Consider the following 24,534-nt stretch of genomic DNA (forward strand, 5'->3'; position numbering starts at 1 on the left):
AAGTGGCTGCCTGAGCTCTGATGCATGCAACAGGTCAGCTGTTAGAGACATTCAGTCATTTGGGGTCGGCCCAAACACATCGATGCTTTTCTGCTGCCTGAGTTCCCGTGCTGTTCCCTAGAGACAGCAGCATAAAAACCTATACTAATAATATCTGTGTAGAAGTCACAGCTGCAGCCGTGTTGTTCAATTACACAACGTCTGCTTGTTTGTGACCCGCTAATTTCTGAATTATTCAGATAAGCTGGAAGGCTGCATCACTGCTCATAAATGTGGGAACTGTTGGAAGAAGTTTCCCATCAAAGCTGTTTGTGAGTCCTCGTGTTAATTCTCCCTGTTCAGTATTTGTGGACCTTAGTGAGAAACCTCAACACTAACCTCCAACCTTAAACCACACCTGCTCTTCTCCATCGATCCCCACAAAAGGATGCTTCAACCATCCTCCTCCCTGCGATGGTCGTCTTTAAAAATAGAAGAACTCGTGTAGTTCTCCTAATAAATGTTTTAACCATCATGAAAAGTTGTGGTTACATAAATCATGAAAGGGAAGGTTTTTCCGGGTGAAGGCTGCTGGGTTTCACTTACAGCCCATCAGATCGGACCATCTCGAACGTCTCAGAAACATTCAGCGTTACCTCTGCAAAATGCTTCACTTACTTCTTAATGTCTGCTCGAGTGTGACCCGCACGTAGAGTTTAAACAGGAATTAAAGCCAGAAAATAAAAAGCAAACACAGGCGGCTGTTTGTAACCTCAGCTTGGATTTCACACCAGAACACTGATGGAAAAAAAAGGGGATGGAGAGCAGAGATCTCCTGGTATCCTATTCTGTTTGAAAAGAGGAGCATCAGGAATTACTGAGAAAGTTTTCACCAAGTTTTATTTTACAACCTCTCAGCCCCGTTTGAAGACCTTCTTCCACCTGTGTTTGAGTCTGTGACGGTGAGGTTCAGTTTGGATTTTCTGTAATCCACGCAGGATCAAAAGTATACGTTCAGGATCAAATATATACATACACTAACTTAAATCTTTGAATACGTGCAGAGTACACACAGAGTTTGTCTCCGACTGTCAGACTGAGGTCGGTTTTCTGTCGGCTAAAGTCTAAAAGTTGAATGTTCCAGTAAATTATCTGCCGGGACCGTCAGTGTGTGTAATTACTGTAGTGTGTGTGTGTTGTGTGAAATTATTAACTGAATGTTTCCTGGTGTTTCTGGTTGGCGAGGAAAGTGTCGTTCCCACGGCTCTTGTGTGGAAAAACATGACTTGCAGCTTGGAGGCACTTAACATTTCTTGGAGTGACGGGACTGAAGAATACTTTCCAAACAGTAGCATGACTTCACTTTAGAGAAAGTAATTTCCTACTTGCAGCTGAATGAGAGCAGAGAGCATCAGCAGAGAGCCATTAGCGCGTTTGTGCAAATCCACCTCAGGCTGCACTTAAACTCTGCTTTATTTTCCATTTTTCACATCCTCAGTATCAAGTCACACTGAACACTGTGCTTTCATTCCTAACTTCTAATAATATTTTTGCTCTTATTTGATTTCCTGGTTCTCCAAGCATGACTTGCAGAAAAGTGATTTACATGCAGCGTTCCTGCCTGCTTTATCAATAATAAATCCTCCACTCCAGCCGGTCGAGCTCTGCGGTGGAGACTACAGGGGAGAGTAAAGGATCACGTTTCCCACGGAGACGACGAGCGGACACCTCGGAGGAAATGGCTTTCTCCTGACCACGTTCACGTTTTCCTAAAGTCAAGTATTAGTTATAGATATTTATATATTGATCTGTGAGGTTCATTTGTTGGGTTCAGATTTAACAGGCAGCGTTGTTCTTCTGAGCCTGTCACCCAGCAGGTTGCTGTTTCTGCTCTCATGGCTGTGACGCTGTGGGTGCAGCAGCTGCTGGGCAGTCTGAAGTTGGTGTAACATGCTCACAGTCTCTGGTTCTGAGTAACAGTTTACTGCATCTGCTTTATGCAACCTGCAGGGCTGAAACATGAAGCCAGTGCACAAGTCCCCCAGCCTGCAGTTCATCTGCAGTCCAGCAGAGGCGCCACAGTGAGTCAGTCCCCATGTTAAAACTTTGCAGCAGAAATAAACATGTTTACAGCCTGATACAGAAACTGCTTTGGTCTCTGAGGTTCACATCAGGCTGTCAACCAACTGGAAGGATGGACTGATCCCTGCCTGCTCCAGTCTCCAAGTATCTCTGGCCAAGATACTGAACCCCGAGTTGCTCCTGATGCATCCATCAGACAGAGAGAGAGAGCGAGAGAGAGAGAGAGAGAGAGAGAGAGAGAGAGAGAGAGAGAGAGAGTGTGTGTGTGTGTGTGTGTGTGTGTGTGTGTGTGTGTGTGTGTGTGTGAGAGAGAGAATGTTGGAAAGCACTTAGGCATAGATAGAAGTGCTGTATGAATATGTGTGTGTGCCTGGGTGAATGAGACTTGCAGTAAAAAGTGCTTTGAGTGCTCAGCTATGTAGAAATATATATAAGTACCAGTCCATCCATTTACCATAATTTCCCCTTCATAACAACTGCAGAAGAACCTACTTTCAGCTGCTCCCTTACTCACAAGGCTCCACGTCTGATTTTTTTACACCGGATTAACTTCCTGACACAAGTGAAGCCTTTTTATAACACACCTGTTTAAAGTTTGCATTATTAGGGGTGTGGCCTCTCTGTCTGACAGATGGATGGTGACACAGGTGGCTGTAGCTGCTTAGCTGTGTGCTAACCTAACACTTCAGCTAACTGGAGTCCCTCAACTGGACATCTGGACCGTGTTTGTGCTGTTGGAGCATTTTTAATGCAGTTATCTGACCAATAATATGGCTGCTGTGGCTTCATTGGACTGAAAGACCATCCAAGAAGGTGGAGCTCCAGTTTGCTGAGTGAAGTTCAAGGATTGTATTTGGATGTTACTAATTAGCAGGTATACTATACTTGCCAAAATATTCACTCACATCCAGATCATTGAGTTCAGGTGTTCCAGTCTCTTCCACAGGTGTATAAACCAGCACCTAAACATGCAGACTGCTTCTACAGACATCAGTGAAAGAATGAGTCGCTCTCAGGAGCTCAGTGAACTCCAGCGTGGTACCGTGATAGGATGATACCTGTGCAACAAGTCCAGTCACTGCTAAATATTCCACAGTCAGCTGTTAGTGGGATTATAACAAAGTGGAAGTGATTGGGAATGACAGCAGCTCAGCCATGAAGGTGTAGGACACGTAAAATCACAGAGTGGGTCAGTGGATGCTGAGGGTCATAGTGCACAGAGGTCACCAACTTTCTGCAGAGTCAATCACTACAGACCTCCAACCTTCATGTGACCTTCAGATCAGCTCAAGAACAGTGAGAGCTTCATGGATGGGTTTCCATGGCAGCTGCATCCAAGCCTCACATCATCAAGCTCAAAGTGTTGATGCAGTGGTGTAAAGCACGCCGCCACTGGACTCTAGAGCAGTGGAGACGTGTTCTCTGGAGGGATCAATCACACTTCTCCATCTGCCAATCTGAGGGAGGAGTCTGGGATTGATGGTTGCCTGGGGAACGGTACCTGTCTGACTGCATTGTGTAAAGTTGTGATGTTTGATGCTCCCAACTTTGTGGGAACAGTTTGGGGATGGCCCCTTCCTGTTCCAACATGACTGCACACCAGTGCACAAAGCAGCTCCATAAAGACATGGATGAGCCAGTTTGGTGTGGAAGAACTTGACTGGCCTGCACAGAGTCCTGACCTCAGCCTGATAGAACACCTTTGGGATGGATTAGAGTGGAGAGTGTGAGCCAGGCCTTCTCTCCAACATCAGTGTCTGACCTCACAGATGTGCTTCTGGAAGAACGGTCAGAAATTCCCATAAACACTCCTAAACCTGTGGAAAGACTTCCCAGAAGAGTTGAAGCTGTTGTAGCTGCAAAGGGTGGGCCCACATCATATTAAAGCCTCTGGATTAAGAATGGATGTTACTCAGGTTCATGTGTGTGTGAAGGCAGACGACTGAACACTTTGGCAGTGTGGTGTGTGTCTGTGGATAACAAAGCCAGCATTAGCTGATAACCAAAATGCTAAAGTTGTGGTTTCCAAACGTGGAGGCCACAAATGACTGCGTACATCATCTTGGCTACATCCATCTTTCATAAAACTTTCAGGACACAGCCAGAAGTATTCACTCGTCTGCCTTCACACACAGAGTCTGACCTTGATGTGATGATGTGATGTTCCTGCTCTGTGGTCTGCTGTTCTGAGTCAGGTCAGCAGCTAGGACCATCTAGCTTCATGATATATATATATATATATATATATATATATATATATATATATATATATATATATATATATATATATATATATATATATATATATATATAAAAAAAACTTTCTGAATGATGCTGGGAGGGGATTATACTGCATTATCCTGCAAACGGAGTGAGTGCAGACCGGCTGAAATCAGAGCTCTCAGCTGGAACAGTCAGAAACAGCAGCTACAGTCATTCTGAGATCTGTCAGACAAAAGTAAAAACCTTCTGGATGTGGTTCATTTTACAGCCAGCTGTGAGAGGGTGACATGCAGGTGTACTTACAGCTGTGCTGGCTGCAGCCTGTTTGGACTCCTCAGTGAGAAAGGCCAACATCATCTCCACCTTCTGCTTTTCCTCCTCACTGATGTAGTCCGTGTCTGTTGGTAGGAAGACATAAACAGAGCTGTTCATCCTGCACTGTGCACAGCCCACATTATTAGAACTGATTAGATGATACTTTCCAAACTCTGCATCCAACTGCCAAAAATACACCCCACAAATCTTTTAATGGGCTGCACCGTTCCCAAAAGGAATTCTAACTTCCAATTCTGATAAAACCCAAAAGCTCACAGAGGACGCCGTCAGGAAGGAGAGTCCATGGAAGCATTTCTGGGCTTACTGTATCTGAAGCTGAATAAGACTGACTCCTAAACATCTTCCTGTGATGTGACAGGATCCCTGCCTCCACCACGGCTAAAAACTCCCTGAACTCCAAAGATGACCTGAGCTCTTGGATCCAGGAGATGATCTGGATCTTGATTAGTTTGTGATATTTTATACTAACATCAAGATGAAGATCCTTCCAAAACTCCCTGGATGCAGTTTAAAATTAACTTCTGTAAACATTTTCTTTCTGTCCTGAGAGCTGTACAAATGGCCCTCTTTTTACCTGCTAAATCACCGTGGTAACTGATGCTGAGCACCTGGTCAGGAGCAGGTGAGCGCCACAGTTCACAGAGTCTTTTATTTCCAGCGTGTTTTCAGCGTGATACAGATTCTCTGCTGGAGGAACACGTTTATATGTGCAGCTCGTTACTACCAGGCCCATCAGTGATGGGGATCTCCTCCCGCCGTTAATGAAAATATACAATATAGGATAACATCACAGCAACAGAAACGCTTCAGAAGTTACCTTCTTACTGCCTGGCCCTAAACCTTTATCCAAATCCTTTTAGTCACCCCTGGGTTAGCACACATATAGATCACAAATATGTTTTCAATGTTAACAATAATCATTAAATCAAAACTAGTTTATGCATGCTGTAAGAGATTGATAGTCTGTGATCATCTTGAACATTTCTACAAATACAAATTATTGGTGACCACATCCCAGAATAGACACAAGACAGTTCCATGATCACATGATCAGGCTAAGCCAATCAGGCATGAGAAAGATACTGCATGTCATTAGCATATATTATCCTAGCATTAGCAGCCTGAGATCCTCCATGTTGTTTACTCTCCAGCCAAAGTGTACAAAGGTACTAAACATGCAGAAATATGGATACAATGTTACACATCTCTGAGGAGTAAAGAACATATTGACGGCTCAGCTTTGTGTGCTTTTGGAGTCTGTAGACTGGAAAGGTAAAACCTCACAGTCAGACGGTATGAGGCTTCATTCAGCAGTTTTTATTAGGATAAAAACTGCTGAATGAAGCACAGCTGTAAAGTTACAGCAGCACAAACGGTGTGTGTGTGTGTATCAATGTGCTGATGCAGGAAACGTAAATGTTGTTCTACTTGATTCTAACCTGCTGCTGAGTCTGCTGGAAACACAGACGCACACCAAGAACACCTGTTCATACCTGATCAATCAGTCTGTCAGCTGTGGGACAGGAAGCTTTAAAGTCTCAGAGTCACCTTCGAAATAAGCAGCAGCACTGAGAGTGCCTCAGAGCCTGAAGCAGAGGGCCCAGCTGAACACTGTGATAGCTGCTACCTCTGACTGGGGTTTCAGGGTTTGTTGAGCCGGCTAACACAAAGAAAGCCTGACTGCGACTGTAACGTCCTTAGCCACGCCCCTCTGAACTTTTAGAGAAATCCTGCAAACAAACTAACCAATCACATGACGTCCTTCCCTCAGGGTTTGACCTGCTTCTTCACAGTAAGCTCCACCTGAAACCATCTGAAAGCTGCTGACATGCTGTTCAAGATCTATATTTAAAAGAGACGTCTGTGTAAGCAGGACTAAGTACGTTGTGCTGGTAACACCACTGAGGGACTGATTTCTTAGGTCCACTATTTTCCAGCTTATTTTCAATATAAAGCAGCTGATACCAGGCTGCAAATTACAGGAAATATCCAAGAACACTCTGCACACTTTTGAATAAGGCAATAACTGCTGACTATAACAAGCAGGTACTCAGTATCATTTTCTTTATGTTCAGTACCAAACTGGACGTTCTGTACCAAACTGGACTTTCTGGGAAATGTTCTGTGGCCTATTGTGATTTTCCTTAGTTACTTAAACACCACCTCTGGGAATATTTTAAAGTAATCCACCTGGAACTCCCATCAGTAATCCCGCTAACAGTCACATGACCTCCTCATTGGAGGCAAAAAACTGAAAAGTCAGAGGAAAGGTTGATGAAGGTTCATGGCATATTTAAATAAAAAGCAGAGGAAAGAAAGCTGGATTTAAACTCATCCAGAAGTTATGAGTTTATTTCCATCTGGTCAAACACCTGAACCAGATTCTAAAGCTTACAAAGAAATCATAAACTCCACATCATCATCTTCTACCATCCAGTTAAAGGGTTGACAGTTTGATCTCCAGGTTTATCCTCCAGCTGAAACTCTAAAGCAGGGACGTCTAATCTAAATGAGGGAAACCGAGCTGAGCCGGAGTGCTGCTGTGGTCGGAGGATCCAGACTTCCACACAGTCTGCTGATGACTGCGCTCCACCTACAGCTGAGACACTAAATAAAAACCGCAAAGGCAAAGGTGGACTAAAAAAGTGCGTCACTGTGACCTGATTACATCTTCCAGTCATAAAACAACACAAATAATACAACAATCATTTTTTATTTCATCTGCACTATCTGATTGTGGGACTGCACAGGACCGACGTGCTGCTGGGCACTAAGAGCACATCTCTCCAGCTGAGAACAGAAGGACGGACACCAGATGTTCAAAGAAATATTATCAATCATTGGACATCTGTGCTGCTCATAACTTTAAGTGTGTTTGGTCATGATTTCGCTCAGGTTACTCTGACAGCTGAAATGCTGCACAAAGTTGGAGGACTTTCAGACTGGGCTCTGTTCAAAGTGTCCACAAAGTCTTCACTGTGAATTTCATCCACTCATTAGAGCAGTAAAAACACCCAGCAGGAGCTCAGAGGCCGGTATCTCAGTACTGAATGATGCTTCTTCAGAGCGCCGGCTGTGTTTGGACTCTGGTTAAATGACGTGCTTGTTTCGTGAAACTGTGCTCACCACATGATAAAAGCCAAAAAGACCTGAGACAGAATCTGAAAGACGAGCTGATGTCAGTGAGAATCCAGTGATGCAGTAAAGTCTGTTTTCAGTGGACCGAACCTCTGCAGGAGTGATCTGAAAGATAAAGGCGGGCTCACTCACTCCGCCGCACGCCTCAAAGGAAGCTCTCAGGCTCCGGTGAAAGGTGCTGTGAGTGGATGCAGAAAGATCTCAAAGGATTCTGGGAACTTTAGGACAGACGCTGTTTATTCATGGCCCGTAAAATGGTGTGTGGACAGGAAATGGAACGTCCACTGACTGTAAAGATGCCACTTTATATCCACTACGGAAAAACAGGAATGGAGGACTCGGTGCACATTTGACTGCCGGACACTGAGGTCAGTGTCATAGTTTGAGGTTCCAGTAATTCATGTTAAAGTGACCAACATTTAGTTTTTGCTTGAAAGTACAGATCAGCAGCATCTGCACTGTCAGTAATCTGAATGCATCCTTTGTAAGGGGTTACAGATGCAGGTTTATGACCAGAAAGAGTAGCAGAACAAGTCCCGGGGGCAGGAGACAGAACAGCTGGACGGGAGGTTAGAACATCTGAAATGAACAGCAAACAACAAACTGTGAGGACTGGAAATGATCACATGCCGTCTACAAAGACAAATGAAAAAGCCTAGTGAGCTGTGGGCCGTGAGCCAGATGGATGACCACAGTGGAGCATCTCACGGCCCATTTCTGAAAGACAAGAACAAAATCTAATTGTTTCTAAATGTGAATCCTCACATCATCCTCAAAGGCCTGGAAAAGCGCTTTACTCACCCTTCAGCTGGAAACTGCAGTCTTAAAGTACATCTCAGCCCAAGAACAACTTTCAAACTTTTCACTGCTGTCAGGCAGTCTATCATCATTTCGTCTGCAATAACACCGGAATAAATGTTGACGTGATATAAAAACATCATATCGGTGATACAGTGATGCACACGAGATGAGCCCAGACATGTCTGACGGCGAGAGCTGCGCATCGATGTGACGGGAAGAGCAAACGGTGGGCGGACGTTACTGATGTGGACACTCGGTGGAAAAGCTCACCCAGCACACAACATGGCAGGTAGGAAATGTTTCTTAGTTTTATTCTGCCCCGCTGAATATCACGCCTTTGCTGCTGGGACATTTCAGACCAAATGAAATAACATCCCTTAACGGTCTTCATCCCTCCAACAGAAGACTAGAACTTCTGTCCATGTGTTATTCAATAGTTTGTTTCTGTGGCTGACAGTTAGCAGGTCACACAGGCTATCATTCTGGTTCTGAATATTCGGAGAAAACAGGCCAAAAGAAATAAATCCAACAGTCTGGAGGAGAGAAAAAAAACAAACCAGCTCTACAGTCACCGATCGCTGAAGGAAAATTAAGAGAACTGGAGAAGAGTTTCTGCCCTTTCATGCAGTCAAATATCTAACAGCACTGAGACCTCAAGGCAGAACACACTGTGTAGACCTAAGCAGCCTGGGAATGCCTCAGATCCCCAAAGAAGAGTTAGAGGACATCAATATAAAGGACATCTGAGCTCCACTTTCACTCAGCTGAAACGATGACTGTTGGGTGACATGTGGAGAATGATGCGACTTTAGGCTGAACTGATGACAATATTTCACCAGAAAATAGTTCAGCATGTAACTTCATTCCTCCATTCAAGAGGAGAATATGAATCTAATGTTATTAAAGTAACAAAGTAAGCAGATTTAAAAGTACGTTCAGACACGACATCCTGGACAGGTTACAGGTCTGTCGCAGGGCCGAGACCAATACGTCCAGTATCACATCCATCAAAAGATTAAAAAGCAATCTGCTCACAATAACAGCATCACTTTAACCAGTCAGGTATTTCTTTTCATGTAAAACCATTTAGCCTACTACGTGAAAAATACAGCCCTCAGAGATTACAGCCAAGCCTTTTACTTCTTTAATGCTTCTCCCAGCCTTCCTTTCAGATACGCCTTTGTCCTGCACAGAACTGTCAGTCTGTTCTGAGGCTACAACTGAGCCCACAGAGGCTGATGATGCACAGCCCCAACTACCCACATGCAGTGCTGCTTCTTTAACAGTTTTCATCTGTGATAACAGAATATGAAATGTTTCTAATGCCCAAACATCCAAATATTAACACATATTACACAGAGAGGACACGGCACTTCAAAAATCCTGCCCCCCCCCCCCCCCCCCCCCCCCAACCGAGGCATTCCAAGGCCGTCCAAGAGATATAATCTCTCCAGATTTTCCTGGGTCTGCCCCGGGGCCTCCTCCCGATAGAACATCCCCGGAACACCTCACCCAAGAGGTGCCCAGGAGGCATCCTAATCAAATGCTCAAAACACCTCAACTGGCTCCTTTCAATGTGGAGACCCAATGGCTCTACTCTGAGCCCCTCCTGAACAGCTCCATTCCTCACTCTATCTCTAAGGGAGAAGCCATCCACCCTTCGGAGGAAGCTCATTTCCACCACTTGTATCCGTGACCTTATTCTTTCGGTCACTACCCAGAGTTCGTAACCATAAGTGAGGGTAGGGATTTAGACTGACCAGTAAATCAATAGCTTTGCTTTTATGCTCAGCTCCCTCCTGAACAGAAATCTATGGATTGTCCCACCCCTGCAACCAACGAGCCAATAGGCAGCCGAACAAGAAGAAAGTGAGCCAATCGCGTTGTTGCAATGTTGCAGAGATTCATGACAGTTTGAACTCTGCGGTTTCGGCTTATCGTGGTAAAGATGGACATAAGTGCACTTACTGTTTTTCTTGGCTTATTGATTTTGTGCTGTGAATCAGAACGGGATTCATTCCAGAGGCGTGACCGCGCTGTCGCTGAGCTGATTACGAAGCCGTAATGTCGTATAAACTCTGTGCAGGTATAGCAAAAGAATGACGGGTTTTAAATCTTACTTTGGGATTTTCTGAGATGTGACTTGTGTTTCCCAGAGAAATTAAAGTTGTAATTCATCAGAATAACTGCTCCTTTTACCAAAATCACTGAGAAACAAGAACTTAACAGAAAAAATGTTTGTGCTGATTACTGAAAATGTGCCTCTGTACGCCCACACAGATACTCTATTAATCATTAGCCAAAAAAAAAAAAAAAACAGTCATGATTAATTCCATTAATCACTGATTGGTATTTAGATTTGATCAGTTTTATGCATAAACATGAAATAGATATAAAAACAAAAACAGGGCCAGTTTTAGTTGAGCCCAAACTTCTGAACATCAGTGTCCATGTTGTGCTACTTGCTCCATTTGAGCCATTAAGCATGCTGCTGTGATGTCTATTTAAGAGGCTATTAAAAGCATTAAAGGGAGGAACGTACTGAATGTAATTTTCTTAAGTGGACGTGAGTAATGCCAGGTACCAACATGTGGTGGTACGAAGTGCACATGATCTCCATCAGTCTGAAACACGCTGAGCGCAGCGTCTCCTTTAACTCTCTCCCTCCATTTATTCACCTCCCTGCTTTTCTTCCTCCACACAGCCACCCTCCCACTTGATGGATTTCGATTTGTCTCCACCACCCCCCCCGACTCGCCCTGCAATCAGACAGATCCTCTTTCAGCTGAGGAGAGGTAGCACCCCGCTCTGGGCTGTGATATTGGCTCGTTGGAGAGCTGCCATGTTGATCTGCAGTGAGACATTACAACCACTACACGGTATGTGCAGGAATACGGAGGAGGGGCAGACAGACGGATGTGTGGATGGCTGAAAGCAGACTAAACAGAGAACGTTAGAACAATGACACCATAAACTGAAGCAGATAATCAAAGAACACGCAGAACGAAGCACACATGCAGAGACAGAGGTGGAGAGCATGCTTTCTTTGAGGATTACAGAAACCTCCGGCCCGGTATTCACCAGCAGCCAGAAGACGTTAACGCTCTGCAGATCAGATCAGGCTCAGCTCTGTCTCTGCTTTAAACTGCCCCACAAAGTCTCACTTCTCAGTTTAACTTATCCACTGAGCCATTTTATTAACTGTTTATCCCATAGATGCTGGGCTGGAGCCAATCGCAACCGTCAGGTCACCCTCCACCACCGGGTACAGAAGCCTACATGAGCCTGGGTGGAGCTGCTGTGGATGCAGATCACGGTACTAGCAGCAAATATTCAAATGAGAACTCTGAAGGCCCAAGATTTCCACGTGAACATCAGCTGAACACAGAAATTCGAGGGGTGAAGGGCGATGTCCCCGAGGTCCAATTTAACAATCGTTGTGGCTGCAGGCATGCCACAGGTACGCACAAGGTGTCCTTCAGCATCAGCGAAACCGTCAGTCATCCCGACTAAGGATGGCTATTGTTTCTGAGTAACAGTCACCAAGTAAACCACTAAAAAACTAAACCACCAGCTCTTTAATTTCTCTGACAGAATCTTCCTGAAGGGATTAATAAAGTTTAATCTAAAACTGAAGAAGGACGTGTGCCAACCACCGGGCACTGGACCGCTACAAACCGGTAAACCAAAAGGAGGTCCAGGGTAAAACTAGCCCGGCACGGGGGCGGGGCCCAATCATCGAACAACAGTCATGGGTGCAGGTTCACCTCACAGGCTGAGCAGGTGACATATGGCAAAATGTAGCCCCCACCCACAACTCTGTCTCGTCTTCACTGCATCATCCTCCAGTGAAGGAGGAAGCTAAAAATATACTGAAGAACAGTTGCTGCCAATAAAAATCCGACAATATTTTTACTCATCCCTACTTCCACCTCACCATTTTCCAACACAGGAAGTTACAGTTGTGAAATTAGCCCAAAAAAATCATGACTGATGACTCCATTAATCACTGATTGGCATTTACATTATATCAGTTTCAACCCCAAACCGCAAAGTTCCATTAACGCTGAGTCGTTTAAACCTGCGACTGAAAGCAAGAGTAAAACTGCAGAACACAACGACACACAACTCCTAACAATAAACCCTGACTTATGCAGCGTGCGCCCGGCGGCCTCACGCCGACCGTGCAGGTCGGTAAAACACGACTGTGATGTCATGGCAACCAAGACTGCATCAAACAAATCAATGCCTCCTGTTTAACGGCGAACCCTGCAGTGAGAATGTGACGAACAAAACGTGTTTTACTGCTCACACGGACACACAAACCAGTTCTTTAGTTTTTATTTCTGAAAAATGCTCAGTCTGCGTGATTGTCATAGAAGATTCAGATTCAGCTGATCCAGAGACAGCTGGCTACCCTCCACACCTGCTGTGACCGATCGATTGGTTTTTCCGCCACTTTAAAATTGGCTCTGAGAGTTTGTAAAAACATTTTTAGATTCATTGAAGTCTTTGTATGTGCATCTGTCGCACAGGACACACTGAGGAGTCCTGCACTGTGTCGTGCTGAATGCTGCGTCAGTGTGTGTGCTGTTTTTGAAGTGTTTGGAGGTTTATCGACACACAGAAACAGGTCGATTTGTTCTCGGCGCTGCAGTCAAGTCATCTTCAATAAATCCACCTCTTGAAACTGAAATTGAAACATGAAATAGTTTTCTCTGCAGATGCAGAGCGGGGCTTTAATGAGCTGCTGAAGTGGGCTCGCTCCAATAAAAGAGGCTTTGTTGTGTGTGACTGTTACCTGCCTGCTGGATTACACAGTGCTGAATATTTTAAGGTGGCTCAGTCTGCCGCCACTGCCATTGTCTGCTTTTGGCAGCTTGAAGAAGTTCTTTGTTCTCGAGCTTTTTGTTCATCACTGTGTTTGGTTGTGCGCGTCTGTGTGGCAGGAAGGAGGTTTTAAATGTGCTGTTTAATAAATTTAAGAAAGAATGAGGTAAAGTGTTCACACACCATTTGAAAAAGCAAAATCAGCTCTTAAAGACCTCAATAAATAAACTTAAAGACTTAAAGATGTCATAGTCAGAAGGGTTTATCATAATCAGGTTTTTATAAAGAAGTGTGCTTCAAACTGTGTGCTTTCTGCAGCTGGAATCAGACTTTCTCTGGGTGGAAATGTGCAGACTCGGCTGATGTGAGTCTGAGTGCAGCTCACAGTTTGTGAGGAGGTCCAGCCAGACCTGCTGAACCAAAGATCTTTGCTGCACTGTCAGAGCTCGTGTATGCGTGTGTGTGCACACATCTGTATCAGTGTAAAGGTCATCCTTTTACCCACACTACAGACGTCCGCTCATTAACACTGACTCCTACACACACTGTGCTCCGGGTGAGTCTAAGCAGAGACTGTTATCTGCTGTACACAACTGTTTATTCAATATTCTGCAGGAAAAGCTGTGCTTTTTCTCGCTGAGGACTCGTTTTATTCCAGCTGTGCTTTGCTGCACCGTCATTCATTATCTGCTGGTGCAGCAGCCTGAAGGTAAAGGCTCGCTGCACATTGTCAGCAAAATTAGGCAAAAACTACCAGGATGGATATGATGAATCTTGGTGAAGAGGTGGAGCAAGGCTAAAATAAGAAGCCATTAAATTTGTGTGCTGATCTGGATCACTGAAATGGTGAAATAAGATGCTGACCTTGGCGGAGGCTGTCCTCTCTGTTACTCTGGTTGTAGCTGTTACTGTAGCTAATACATGAATGTATTCTCAAACCTGCTCATATTAAACAGCATCATGGTATGAAGTATTCATCCATTCTCCTGCCCTTGGGTGGAGTTGCCTCACAGTACTGGCAGGCTAAGCAGGGTATCCAAGATGATCTTCTCTCCCATTGCTTTCATGCTCTTCCTGTGGGATCCTCAGATGCTCCCAGGCCACATATAGAATCTCTCCACTCAGATTTGAGTCTACCTTGGACTCAGGCAGTGGCATAAAAGTGGGTATGCACTATATACAGTGCATAGGGGCGCCTCACAAGATGGAGGTGCCAAAACGATGCGGCAAAATTATTTCTCTAGTCTGCATTTTCTGTACTTAACAGCTGTGCATATGATATGATCAATAACAGGTCGCCCCCCCCTATATACACACACACACATTTTTTTTGTTTGTCATTGATGTAAAATAAAAGCCTGTAATAGAAGTCCATGAATAAGTGAGATCTGCACGCATGAACACAGTTAACCTTGGGAGGGTGTGTGTGTGTGTGTGTGTGTGTGTGTGTGTGTGTGTGTGTGTGTGTGTGTGTGTGGGGGGGGGGGTCTAAAATTGTGTCCATACACCTCAGAAAGTAGCTGCGGTCCTGGTGGCAGACGTATCAAAGGTATTCTGCAGATTTTGCAAGTGTGAACTATGCACTCATCTGCGCTGATTTAATTCAACATGCTAATACCGAGAAGCACACCCAAAAAAAACTGTGCACCCTTCTCTTCTATGAGGCTAAGAAACATGGGTTTCACTGAGCTATGCGGCCTCAGTTTTACACAGTGTGGTGGGTTGCTAGTTGGGTTAGGGTTAGGGTTAGGGGTTAGCTAGTTGCAAGCTAGTTCCAGTCAGTGTTCTAGACGACCTGATCAATGCGTGATAGTTCAGTTTATCTGAAAATCACAGGCACAAACTTCATTTTCTAAAAATGATCACCTGCGTCTTTTGTAAAGAGAAACTGGACACATTAAGAGACTATGTACTACATTGCAGAGGAATGAGCCTCTTTGTCTTTTCAAATGTGTTGGCGCCAACTGTAGTCAAGCATGTACAACCTAACCTGCTTTCAAGGGCCATTTTTATCGTGTGCATAATGTACCTGCCCGGCGTGCTACCACCGTTGTTGTCGATTTAAAATGCGCAGTTGCATTATGTGCCCGCCATTTTCACGCGGTGAAGGGCAGGTGTTGTGCCAAAAAGGTGATAGGCTGCCAGAAATCGATGGCGGGCCGCTGGAACGCGCAACTCCTAAATGCTACAGCGCCTAGCTTAAAGCGCGAACCGTAACCAGCTGCTCATTTCGGGATTAAACTGACATAACATGCAAATAACTAGAACTTTTATAAGGTAAAGGTATGTATGAATGTGTATATATGAGCTTTAGTGTGTCTTTAAACTGAAAGATGTCGACGTGATTTGCAGTTTATAGCCCAGTCACAAATTAAAGAATATAATTTATACATCTCTATTTACCTTGGTTCAAAGACTGCAGATTTTGTAGGTAAATAAAGACCCCATGCTCAACTAATGACTTTGTACTGTTTCTGAAAGCAACAATTGAGAGCAAGGAGTTTAACAGCATTGCTGCCTCACAGTTAGAATACCATCTGGAAGGCCTGGGTTCAATTCCACCTTGGCCCAGGCCCCTCCCTCCCAAGGGAGTTTGCATGTTCTCCCCGTGTCTGCGTGGGTTTTCTCCGGGTACTCCAAAGACATGCACTTACTGGGTGTTGTCTGTCTCTCTGTGTTGGCCCTGCGACAGGGTGTACCCTGCCTCTTGCCTTATGTCAGCTGAGATAGACTCCAGCCCCCCCCCATGACCCTGAACGTGACCCTAAGCAGAAGTGAATGGATGGATGGAGTTTAACAGCTGCCAAAAACTGATTGCAGTTCATAAGCCTCATATGAGACAGGTTATACACACCCTTTATAATAGCAGAAATTACTGTAAAGGGACTATAAGAGCCATATACAGCTTAGTGGTGTTACAGTAGACATATGGTGTTGCATGTTTACATGTAGGATTACAGCAGGCACTCGAGTCACGTGGGAGGTGTTAAATGAATGGGTAAGAAATATAATGACCTGGTCACCGATGTGGCAGCATGGAGTATCGGTGAGTAGGGGGATAGTATTTGTTGACTGCTTTCTAAGCACTTTTTATGTGCAGGCTAACTGCTTGTATGGAGTGCCAAGAAGTAGCTTGCTTGTGCTCGGGCTTGACTGCAGTGTGGATGGTTAAAACAGGCAAATAAACAACCTAAAGTGCAGTGTTGGAACTGGATTGTTTGTTGGTTAACCAAGAGCGAGTCAGCAGTGCAGTACTCCCTGCTCAGTGGTGTAGAGGCAAAAGGCTCTTTGAGTCGCTACACATCAGGGACGGTGCAACTGATAATATCCAATTTATGGGCTGCCGAAAAGTGATTGGCAAACGACAGCAAGTAGTTTGAGAGTGTTTGCAGATAAGTCAGCATCTTCCAAGGAAACTCCTGGTGCCTGTGGGGATCTGCTAGTGACCAAATCAACCACAAGGAGGTTTGTTGTGCAGCACCCACTCTGTGCCGATTTCATGCTAGCAACAACTTCCAGCAATCACTTGCCAACCAGTCAGAGAATAAACATTTTTTCCCATTTTAGTGAGCAGAGGTACAAGAGGCGTCACACACAAAACAAAACTACACAGTGTTCATTGTTATGCTGATGGTGTAAAAGTTCAGCTTTTAAATGCACAAATTATAACAGCGCGGAGGTAGTGAAAAACATAAGACCTACTTCCTGCTTCAGTTTAATTGGATTAGAAATTTCAAATCACAATACCCTCATTCAGATTTAAAAGTTTAAAAATCTGGTACTAATCTATACCTGTTTTTTAAAACAAACATTTAGCATAAATATTTGTTACAATTCCTTACACAAATATTGCACAAGCTCTTTAATCAAAATTTTTAAAACTAAAATATAATAATTGTTATTCATGAATTCTCAGATTTACTGTTTTACAAAAGAAACAAAGATAGTAAAGCACATAATTATTAGTTTTTGACTGAGATGCTAAACTACAGTTATTTGCTTGTATTCCTGAACATGAGTTTTTGTGGTTGAATGTTACTCTGGATTAATTTCAGACTTCTCACAGGAGTCCATCATACCGGCTCAAATTTGGGTATAAAAATGTGAAATCAGTTTGTTATTGGCCTTTTAAATAACACTAAGCTTTTGGCAGATTTTTTAAATATTTGAGTGGTTTAGGTTATTTCAGAGACACTCAAATTCTGTAAACTTTATTATTTCATTTACAGGAATAACAATGAAAATACTTAATGCCCCCCTTTCTTTGTTTTCAGATTTACATTTGTGGCGACAGCCCCCACATTGGACCAGGAGTCATTGCCTATGCAGATCATGTCTATGCTGTAAGTACAAATCAAATCTATGATGTGCTTTGATGAGCAGGACTTTACACGGGTTAGGCTAACGCACAATTTTGCTAACTTAATTTTGTTTTTATTATCTCTCAGATTTCAGTTGCATTTAATCATTTTACTCATCAATTTACTTTTAGGTTGGTGGCTTTGAATGGATCCAATGTTCTGCGCAGCGCCGAGGTTTATAACCCACACACTAATGCATGGAACCCTGCGTCCTCCATGTTGAACCCCTGCAGCAGCTTTGGAGCACTGAAGTAATCAGTGACTGCCTCATTGTTGCCGAGGGCTTAAATGACTTCATCACCACTTTCTACGTCGAGTACTACGATGCTTTAACCAACGAGTGGTCTGCAGCCGTGACGTGGGGATTTTCTGTGGTGCCCTGAGCTGTTGTGTGGTGTCTGGACTGGACTGAGTGCACTGTGCCACGATGTCCATCTGAGACTATCAGGACTCTAACATGAAGGACTGAAATAAAGCTTAGAGCATCAAACTGTGGGTGAACCGGACGCTTTTTTTCTAGATATTTCCAAAACTTTCAGTCTTTGTGAGTTTCATGTTCGGTGAGGAGAGTACGCCCAACAGAAACCTTTCATCCAGAGACCATTGCAACTATAACCCACATAAATGTTAAAAATTGAACAACGTCAGTTCACAAATCTGACACTGGCTGCTATTCACCTTCTTCTGTATGGTATGGCTACACAGCAGCCACACTGTACTTTACAGCAGTGTTTTTCAACCAGTGTGCCGCGGCACACTAGTGTACCGTGGGAAATTATCCAGTTTCACCTAATATGCCACGAGTGTCTGTGCTGTAATAGTGACTGGGAGCATAATCATGTAATACTCTTACATATCACTAGACTAGATAGCAGCAGGTAGCGAATTGCATTGTACATAGAGACAAGAAAATTAAGCCGTGTTTCGATACGGAACGACTCGCCGCGATTTGACGGCATCTCCATTAGAATCAGGAACACTTTGCCGGTCCTTTTTTCCGTACTCACTCACCCGAGGTTCTAAGCGATCCGAGGAGATACAAAAATATGACGCGGAGTACAGCATGCCACCGATTGGCCAGGGAGTATCGTCACTAGCGAAGGCATGAGAGCAACTCCTTTACCACAATCATCGCCGCTACTAGCCGGTTAGCACAGAGCCTGAGGCGGTTGTTTCTAAAAGCTGAGAAACTGCACTTCACAACCAACATAGGGGATTATTACGGCGTTATTACGCTAATTGTTGCCGTAACTCCGCGAACGGTGGCACTTTTGAAGTACACTGAGCCGATTATGACATGTTCTGTTATAGGGTTATAGTTAACAATGATAACCTTCATCCATGAAAACATGGCATGCTGTCCTCCGCGCCATATTTTTGTATCGTCTCCGATCGCTTAATAAGTTTTTGGCAGCTGTTAAACTCCTTGTTCTCAATTGTTGCTGTGGTGATAACCTTCATCCATGAAAACATGGTACAGGGACTTATGCATGATGATGATATTAAACTGGCATTAGCTGTGAGCTTGCCTCTATCTCATGTATTGTTGTGTTGTGTTATTCCTGGTAATAGAATGCTGTTGGACAGAATTAGAGTTTGCAATACACTGAAGTTTTCTACTATAGGACCACATTGTTGTGGCATTTGTTATGTTCAAGCTGTGTGTTTGAAGTGGAGTTATTAAGTGCACTTTTTATTTGAAAGAAGATATATATTATATGATAAAGTTCTTTTTTGTGTTTATTTGATTCCTATTCAAGACACTTTGATAAGAATGACTATATTGTTAATATAGGCTACAGAGTATCATTTTTTAACATTTTTGGCTGGTGGTGTGCCTCGTGATTTTTTTCCATGAAAAAAATGTACCTTGGCTCAAAAAAGGTTGAAAAACAATGCTTTACAGGACTTGTACACAATAGGATGACAAGATCCCAACAAACTAAATGTGGGACACAAACAGTATTTGTGTGGAACAATGTGGGATCTATTAGCAACCTGTCTGCAGACGGTGGCAACTCTTTTGCTTAACAAACATAATCAGAATAAAAGAAAGCTGACGTTTGTGGTCTCTTTATATGCTCCCACATTCTCAGTCATTTCACTGTTATTTTAGCTGCTCTTCTGTCTGGTAACAGTTGTTTACTTTGGATGTACCATATCGATAGATTTCATACCTTTTTTTCCAGACGTATCTGACAATTTTAGCAATATTTAGCCAATTATGAAACATACTGTTATTTCACACCATATTTTCTCATGTGCAAAAGAGAAATATACTTCTAGCAAAAAAAGACAAAATTCTATTTCTCACTATATATATATATATATATATATATATATATATATATAGTGAGCAGCTACCTACCTAGATGGCTGGGGCAGCCACGTAGCCTATGCAGCATTGCTCTGTATGGGAATACCAACAAACTAAGGCTTCCCTTCAGTTCTGTCAGGGAGTTCATCCTCACAGGAGTCCATCATACCGGCTCAAATTTGGGTATAAAAATGTGAAATCAGTTTGTTATTGGCCTTTTAAATAACACTAAGCTTTTGGCAGATTTTTTAAATATTTGAGTGGTTTAGGTTATTTCAGAGACACTCAAATTCTGTAAACTTTATTATTTCATTTACAGGAATAACAATGAAAATACTTAATGCCCCCCTTTCTTTGTTTTCAGATTTACATTTGTGGCGACAGCCCCTACATTGGACCAGGAGTCATTGCCTATGCAGATCATGTCTATGCTGTAAGTACAAATCAAATCTATGATGTGCTTTGATGAGCAGGACTTTACACGGGTTAGGCTAACGCACAATTTTGCTAACTTAATTTTGTTTTTATTAACTCTCAGATTTCAGTTGCATTTAATCATTTTACTCATCAATTTACTTTTAGGTTGGTGGCTTTGAATGGATCCAATGTTCTGCGCAGCGCCGAGGTTTATAACCCACACACTAATGCATGGAACCCTGCGTCCTCCATGTTGAACCCCTGCAGCAGCTTTGGAGCACTGAAGTAATCAGTGACTGCCTCATTGTTGCCGAGGGCTTAAATGACTTCATCACCACTTTCTACGTCGAGTACTACGATGCTTTAACCAACGAGTGGTCTGCAGTCGTGACGTGGGGATTTTCTGTGGTGCCCTGAGCTGTTGTGTGGTGTCTGGACTGGACTGAGTGCACTGTGCCACGATGTCCATCTGAGACTATCAGGACTCTAACATGAAGGACTGAAATAAAGCTTAGAGCATCAAACTGTGGGTGAACCGGACGCTTTTTTTCTAGATATTTCCATTCATTCATTCATTCATTCAAGAGAACAGTTACAGTAGAGGGACTCGAGACAGCAAAGTGTCAGGAGCTGCTGATGTAACCAGCGGTAGTTTGAGTTCAATACTGTAAGAGTTTATGTGTCATAATGGATGCAAAGTATGTTAAGATCATCTTGTGGGAAGGATGATTCAGTTGTACGACTGTTTTACGACAGTCAACTTGGAAGTTAATCCTGGCGGGAGGGGCTAAGAGCTCACTTGGTCTGTGAGTCGCACAGAGCGAACTTGTGTGAGCCGCTGTAGCATTTCACATGCAACAACTTAAAGCTTCATATTCATCATCCTGCCAATGTGGAGACGTTTGTTTTGGGTTTCCCAGAGGAACGGTCGTCTTGCCCAGCCGGGGCTACGAAGGAGAGGGAGCGGCTACGTTCACGTGAGCCTCGGGATCACCACATATTTGGAATCAAGTACCCACAGACACACTTCACACATATAGAGCTCTATTTTCTTTTATTGCTGGCCAGCCTTTTTATTTAATTCATAGACTACTCCGAGCGTTTACTGGAGTGTGTTTGGAGACCCACGCTTTTATTATGGATTATATGAACATTGGTGCTTTGCAGGGGTGCAGTTATATACACAACCCCCAACCCAACCCACCCCACGTGCACACACACACCAGGGTTCTAGCCAGAAATTTCATCTGCACATTTTAACTTCCGTACTGCAGTTTTTCTCTATGTCACATGTGTCAGACTCAAGGCCTGCGGGCTACTTCCGGCCCACGATCTAATTTTATACGGCCAGCAAGATGATTTCATACAGCTATTATTAATAGCCAGTGTGTAAATGTGCTCCCACCACTTATACTACAAATCCCACTCATTGCAACAGCTGCCGGCAGGCCAAGAACTGTGCACCAGTTTTGCGTATTGCCAACTGATCAGTGATCAGCGGATAAAACATCAGTCAGCACTTTTTACAGTGACACAGGTGCGATGAGCTGCCTCAGGAAATCTGTCAGTTCATAGAAAGTGAAGGAAACGGCACCAAACAATCGCACAAACCAAACCAAACCACAATAGTGTGATTACCACCAGATTGTGATTATAGTGATCGTTCTGGTGGCTACAGCTGATGTAAGGAAAAAAATAACAGCTGACATTCTCTGCACAGAGAGTAAAACCACACAGACAGTGGAGGCGTGGAAAAAACTTGTCAGCGATGATCCACTCCTGTTAAATCATGCCTGAAATTTTCATTTGATCTTCGTTTTTCTTCTTACTTCTCATTCATGCTGGGTGTCATTTCGATTTCTGTAGCCGCGAAATCAAGTGCGCGCATGACCTTAGGGACACCAAACGTGCACACTGTGAACTTTCCCTGCTGTGGTAGATTGTAAATTGCAGTGAAATAATTCAGGCGCAAGCAGCGATAAAAGCAGCGATCTAGCCGGTGAGGAGTCCGCGGGGCTCCTGTTTGCTAAATGCAGAGACAGCAGAGCTCTGAAAGTGAAGGTGAAATCCTCAGCCCGACTAAAGGGCGTCTCAGACCAGCGCTAGCTGAACACTGCGCGTGCACACACACACACACCATCCGCATCCTCTCAACATTTACTGTGTTCATGTGTGCAGATCACTTATTCATGGACTTATAAAATACAAGACTTCTATGACATAACTTACGACTGTCTTGGGGACAGGAGGACGGGAGGTGAAGGAGCGCAGGGGCGCCTAATCAGCGCCGCGCCTCTGTTATTGATCATGTCATAGACACAGCTGTTAAATACAGAAAATGCAACTACAGAAATAGTTTCCCACATCGTTTTGGCACCCCCCCTCTCTTGTGCGGCGCCCCTATGCATTGCATATAGTGCATACCCCCTTTTTGCGCCACTGGTGCTTTGAACTGCAAAACTGAGAAAGAGACTCTATGTTTGTGGGGTATACTATGTGCCTCATAGTTTGACACATGCTGTGTTAGTGAGAGTGTTGTAATTAAAAATATGATCTGTATTTTCTTTCTTTCTTTCTTTTGTTATTTGTAAGTGGTATACAATTTTATTTCAGGCATACCCGCTTAGCGGTGAATTTATGTTATGGTTAGAGTTAAGTTTCCTTTCAAATCATAAATGCATGGCAGATGTGTGTAAAGGGATGACATTCTGCAGCTGTTTGTGATGCATGCTTCAGTCCAAAACAAAAGATTTAGGTATTGGACAAGGATGGTACATTGCCATCGACCCTAAATAAATTCCATCCTGTTGTTACAGATATGATTTCAGCTTTCATTCATTAATAAGCTGATATACCGGTTACACTAACATTGTGAGGACAGGGAGGAAGTGGAAGGCAGGAGAGGCAGTACAGCAGGCAGAGGCTCGCTTGCAGCACAAGGTGCTTCTTGGGGGGGGTATCATCAATTAAACTCAGTCGGTGGGAAGGAAAGGCGCAGACTGTTGTGGAGGAGATGCACGCCGCTGTGGAGGAGGAGCGTGGACCAGTGCAGTGGCCATGCGACAGCAAGGGTCTTGGACAAGGTGGGAGCAGACGATGGAGCGGAAAGTGACCTGACAGGACGCCCAGAGAGGATTAAGTTCCTGATATTTGGGGCAGTGGTGCAAAAAGGGGGTACGCACCAGGGTTATTATAGTTAACGAAAACGAAGTGAACAAACGTTAACTGAAATAAAATAAAAACGACAATTAAAAGGAAAAAAACAGTAACTAACTAAAACTGTATTGTGAGTTTAAAAAACTAACTAAAATCATAGATAAAATGACCTTTTTCTTGTTTGTCATTTTATTTAAAAGCCTTTGGATGGATCATTTTTCCGCTCTCCGAGTTTAAGCCGGGAGCACCGTCGGGCAGCTGTGTGCGTGCGTGTGCACGAGAAAGTGGCAGAGTCGCTCTGAACTACGATGTAACCTGACGTTCACCTCTGGAGACATGTGACTACTTGCCGGGTCCACGCAGCCGCAACGCTGTGATTAACCTGTTTAGTCCTTGTGCGTTTCCGGCTGCTTTATCAGTGAGAGAATAACAATCAGGACTAATAATCAAAGCATCAATATAAGGACTCACAAATGTCAGCAAATTCCTGGAGGGAGCTGCTGAAACTATCGGAATGGACGTGAGGAAATGAAGAAAGTGTAAAAACAGGAACAAATATGTTTGCAGCCAAAAAACTGAGCACAAAGAGCGAGGACCAAAAAAAAGTCCCAGCTGGCACCGCATATAAAACACCTGCAAACAAACGCAAGCTAATGAACACACAATCCAGCTACACAAGCAGAAATGTGGCAACTTCATTGTGTGCAAAGGCCGCAAAGACCCTGCAAGTCTAATTAAAGCATCTAACCAAGCTAGCTCCAAAACAGAAGCAGCATCAGGTGGTGAGAACATCAGGATGCAGCTGGGTTTGACCTTTGACTCCTTCAAGGAGTTTGTTTTTGTCAAACACCATATGTAGGTGTTGTTACTCTACTGCACTGATGCTGAACTTTA

The 24,534-nt window shown here is 43.8% G+C and overlaps 1 protein-coding gene across 3 annotated transcripts in view; it reads right to left on the minus strand.

Annotated features, from left to right (window-relative positions):
• rnf123 (ring finger protein 123) overlaps window positions 1-24,534 on the minus strand; it is a 162,265-nt gene that overhangs the window by 23,585 nt on the left and 114,146 nt on the right. For all 3 annotated transcript variants that reach the window (XM_030723862.1, XM_030723863.1, XM_030723861.1), the window contains one exon: window positions 4,588-4,682. In XM_030723862.1, coding sequence (XP_030579722.1) covers window positions 4,588-4,682 — 95 coding nt within the window. The remainder of the gene's footprint in view (window positions 1-4,587; window positions 4,683-24,534) is intronic.

The sequence above is a fragment of the Archocentrus centrarchus genome, unplaced genomic scaffold (assembly GCF_007364275.1).
Source record: "Archocentrus centrarchus isolate MPI-CPG fArcCen1 unplaced genomic scaffold, fArcCen1 scaffold_29_ctg1, whole genome shotgun sequence".
Taxonomy (NCBI): domain Eukaryota; kingdom Metazoa; phylum Chordata; class Actinopteri; order Cichliformes; family Cichlidae; genus Archocentrus; species Archocentrus centrarchus.